Source organism: Fulmarus glacialis, unplaced genomic scaffold, assembly GCF_000690835.1.
Source record: "Fulmarus glacialis isolate BGI_N327 unplaced genomic scaffold, ASM69083v1 scaffold20427, whole genome shotgun sequence".
NCBI lineage: Eukaryota > Metazoa > Chordata > Aves > Procellariiformes > Procellariidae > Fulmarus > Fulmarus glacialis.
In genome coordinates, this window is record NW_009222837.1 from 1 (window position 1) to 4571 (window position 4571).

General features: G+C 58.6%; 1 protein-coding gene across 1 annotated transcript; it reads left to right on the plus strand.

The window, feature by feature from the left end:
- Window positions 1-766: 766 nt before the first annotated feature.
- PPDPF (pancreatic progenitor cell differentiation and proliferation factor) lies at window positions 767-1474 on the plus strand (the record flags this gene model as incomplete). Its single annotated transcript, XM_009581601.1, has 3 exons — window positions 767-882; window positions 1055-1151; window positions 1363-1474. Coding segments are annotated over 3 exons (325 nt in total), but the record flags the coding sequence as incomplete, so codon positions are not given.
- Window positions 1475-4571: the final 3097 nt, after the last annotated feature.

The following is a 4571-nucleotide window of genomic DNA, read 5'->3' on the forward strand; positions in this document are numbered from 1 at the left end:
GGGGCGGTGGGAGGGCGGGCAGGGTGCTCTGCCAGGCTCGGGGGGATGTGGCTCCAGCAGAGATGAAGCTGTGCTTTCAGCTGAAGCCCCACGAGAGCTGGCAGGCTCCTTGCTGAGAAAGGGGGGCAGCCAGCAGCCATCCCTCCTGCTGCTCGGACCCTCCTTTGGGCCACTGCAGCCCCTCCCCAGTTGTACCAGCTGGTGATGGGTCTTGCAATCTCCTTCGCTTGTTATTAAGGTTGTAGGTGAGGGGAAGTGACAGCTTCAAATGCATCTTGCACTGTTGCTGTGGAAATGAGCTGCAAAACCAGTCTGGGCGATGGCAGCTACTGGTACATCTCCAGGGGAGAGACTTTCTGGTTTAAGGGATTGCCTAAACGAGAGGGAAATAAAGTATTCCCCTTGAGCTGAAACTAGTAACAGGCTTCTAGCAGTTGGACTAAAACTGCATGGATTATATGCAGGAATCTGCAGCCTCTTGGCCTCAAGTCATCTGCAAAAGCCTCCCAAGTGTTGCATACAGATGCAAAGCCATTAAATAATGTCTTTGGGGTTGCAAGTGTTTTGCTACAGAGATCTTCAGGTGCTTTTCGGCTACCTGTCTTGGCCAGCTTGTAATCTTGCCAGTATTTCCTCCCTAGTGGTTTTTATTGACTTGGCGCTAAAGCTGGGCAGGTACTGGAGCGAGATAGTCATGAGACTGAGCCGTGTCACCCCAGGGACGGCCACATCAAGGCTGTGCTCTGCTTTTCACGGCACAACCAAGGGTCAGTGGTGGCTCTGATGGCCATGATTTCTTTGCAGGGCGCCTGAGCTCCACATCCAGCAACAGCTCCTGCGGCAGCTCGGAGTACTCTGGGGAGGTCATCCCCCACCCGCCAGGTAAGTGCCACCCATCTCAGCGTGGGGCCGCGGGGGGACTCTGCTCCCGGCCCCTCCACTGCAAATCTTACTGGAGGTGACCCAGCCTCTCCTGTGGGATGAGACCAGGGTGGTAGCACGGCTGCCCGGCTTGTACTGACCCAGACATGCCCTGGCACGCACTGTCCCCCAGGTCTGCCCAAGTCCGACCCCGGCCACTGGTGGGCCAGCTTCTTCTTCGGGAAGACAACTCACCCGGCCATGACGACCGTGTCGGAGTCCCCGGAGAGGTGAGTGCTTTCCGTGGATGAGATGATGTGGGGGAGTGCCAATGCAGCACCCAGGGCAATGGGGGGCATCCCTGCTGCGTCCCCTGAGGTGCGTCCTGACCCGATGGGTGACATCTTCATGCCCAAGGCACCAACTCCTTTACTGCGGAAATAAATGCAGAGCGACGAAACGCCTCGGTGTCAGCCTGACCCTTTCTCTGCTGTCTTGCAGCTTGGGAGCGCTGCAGGTGACAACAGGACCGATGGCATGTGGCTTAGTGCCGGCCCCAGGAGCGGGACGGAGGCGCCACGCCAGCGAGCCCAGCTCCGGGACCTCAGCATGAGCGAGTCGGCGGCTGCTCCCCACGCTGGCGGGCACAGCCCCTTCCCCCCCGTAGAGTAGGCAGGCTGCTCCAAGGCAAAGGTGCTGCTTTGTAATAAAAAAAGTGTGGCAAAACCCCCGACGATTCCTACACCAGCCTTTTTACTCTTTCTTAACGCAGCTACTCCCTTTCCGCGCAGGCTCGGTAACACGTTTTATTTACCTTGTACTCGTACAATGGCAACTAATAAAGTCAAGCAGCCTTTTAAAACCCTGCGGGTTGTTTTTCATCCGGGGTGGGAGAGCAGAGCAGTGCTGCGGATGTTGGTGGGGTCAGACCGGGACACGGTGCAGCGTCCGACCGCAGCACTTCCAGCGGGGTCCGGTGACGCCGGGTGGCACGGTAGTGCCAGTGACTCACCAGTACGTGTGTGGTTTGCATGTGAGCAAGATCAGGCTTAGCTGCAGCAATGCTGCAAATGCCTCCCCCACCCTTTCTTCCTTACTTGGCTGCACAGCCTGTCCCTGCTGGCGCTGAACTCGCTCTGCTCCCTGAGCACATTGCTGCCCTGCCCTGCCCTGCTCCGGTGCCTCCTGGGGTAGGAGCGAGTGCCTGGGTCTGAGCCGGGTCTGCTCAGGGCTGGGGGAAGGGTTTGGGTGCAGAGTGAGCCCTCCATACCGAAGGGAGAGAGGAGGTTTGCTAAGGGCTTGCATTTCATGGGTCTGATGGCAGGCTGGAGCTTGTGGCGTGGATGGCAGCTCAGGGGGTGCACCCTGCCCTGCTCCGGTGCCTCCTGGGGTAGGAGCGAGTGCCTGGGTCTGAGCCGGGTCTGCTCAGGGCTGGGGGAAGGGTTTGGGTGCAGAGTGAGCCCTCCATACCGAAGGGAGAGAGGAGGTTTGCTAAGGGCTTGCATTTCATGGGTCTGATGGCAGGCTGGAGCTTGTGGCGTGGATGGCAGCTCAGGGGGTGCACGGGGCTGGGCAGCCCTGGAGCCCGGCTGGCCCATGTGCTGTACTGCCCTAAGTGGTGTTTTGGCTGATTTTTGCCTTGACTTAGTCAGCTTGGCTGTTTGGCCCATCTGTGATCAGCCTGATAGCTGGGCAATGCTGCTCAATAAAGCACTGAGAAAACAAGAGCCCGCAGGTGCCTGCATGCACCCCGTTCCTGCTGGAGGCAAACAAAACCCTGGCAGGGGTGGATTTAAAGATGCCAAATCTTCCAGCCGTGGTCTGCTTTCAGCCCCACCATGAGATACGGGGCAGTCCCTGCATGCACCAAGTGCTGCAGCCCCGGTGGCAGCCAGGGGCTGCGGGACCCCTGAGTGGTGACTTTGTCCCTCCGGCATCCCGCGCAGGCAGGGGCGAAGGGCAAAGCTGTGCTCGGGCAGCTCCTGGCTGCCTGGCCCAGGCAGCAGCTGGGGGGGAGGTGGCTGCTCTGCTTTTTGTCAGCGCTGCAGAGGCATCCAGGGTCACTTCCAGCTTTGCTCCTTGTTTCTGGTAGGGAAAAATGTTGTGTAAACTTTGCCCTGAGCTCTGCATCTCCAGGCGGTCCTTGTCCTCAGGGTGGAGGGTCTCTGTCCCCCCTGTCCCTAGGAGGGGCTGGCCCAGGCAGCAGCTGGGGGGGAGGTGGCTGCTCTGCTTTTTGTCAGCGCTGCAGAGGCATCCAGGGTCACTTCCAGCTTTGCTCCTTGTTTCTGGTAGGGAAAAATGTTGTGTAAACTTTGCCCTGAGCTCTGCATCTCCAGGCGGTCCTTGTCCTCAGGGTGGAGGGTCTCTGTCCCCCCTGTCCCTAGGAGGGGCGGGGGAGAACTGGGACCTCCCCTCCGAGTCCATGGTGGCACATCATCACACCACAGCTGATCTGACGTGACTTCCAGCCAGGCAGCAAACTGCTGGTGCGGGGCACTGCTGGGGGGGGCTGCACCCACATGCATGTGGCTGTGTATCACAGGGAGGCACGTGGCAGCCTTTAAACTTACAAAATACATCAAAATCAAGCAAAAAAACCAAAGAATCCTTTCTGAGTAAGACAAGATGAGGCGTGCTGTCTGGCTGGTGAGCTGGGAAGGGTGGCTGTGGCACTGGCTCATACCAGCAAGCTCTGCTCCAGAGTCTTCCCATGCCCCCGGCAAACCCCTCTGGCTGCTGCTCGCCCCCGGGATGCCTCGGGGGAGCAGTGGGGTCTCATCTGCTGCTGGTTCCCAGTAGAAGCCCCAGATTTTGGAGAGAGGAATATTTTTTCCAAGCCTGCAGCCTCAGGGGCTGCAGATTAAAGTGTGGATACACAAAGGGAAAGTCAATATTGCCGGCCGTATTTGCTTGTTGGTCTCGTGATCGCAACTGTCCCCAGGCACCCGCGGGAGGCTGTGGCAGAGCAAAGGCACCAATCCTGGCGTCCCTGGTTTTCAGCTGGGCACTTTCCCCGGCCTGACCCAGCTCTGGGTGAGCTGCTCCGGCTGCCTGCTGCAATGCCACCAGCACGTTGACGCTCCTCCATACCGTTTTTGGGTGCTGCATGGAGGTTAAGCTCGTTCCCACGTTGCTGCAAGGCAGGTTGGATTTACAGCAGGGACCGCAGCATCAGTGAGTGGCTGCCCCGATGCCAGGGGCTCCCTGTCCAGTGGAGCAAAACTGCCTGAAAAAGCCCTGCTGAATTAAAGGGTTTTTTTCTGAATGTCTGCAAAGTCTCACAGGCTCGCGCTGCTGCTCTGCTGGGGGCCAAAAAAAGGGAGAAAAACCAGGGAGACCCCGGTCCCTCCAGACTGTGCCGCCAGGAAGCTTCATGCCATGGCCAGGCGCAAAGACCTCGGCCGCGCCTCGGTTGCTTTGGGTGCCTGCTGTTTGTGGGGCCTTTCTTATGGCACTCAGCTGTGCTTAGGAAAAGCATTTGACAGCCAAGCACGTTTATTTTTGTGCTCTTTCCATCCCCACTGCTGTTGCCAGCTGATTTCCCGTGTCTTGGGTCATCGGTGCGATGGGGCAGCAAGGGATTCATTGGGCAACAGATGCGAGACAAGCAAAGGGGCTCTTTATATACCATACCCGTCCCTAAGCATCCTCCCCTTTGCCATTGGGCTTGCTAGGAGGGGCCAGCACCCACCTCCCACGGCACCAACCCC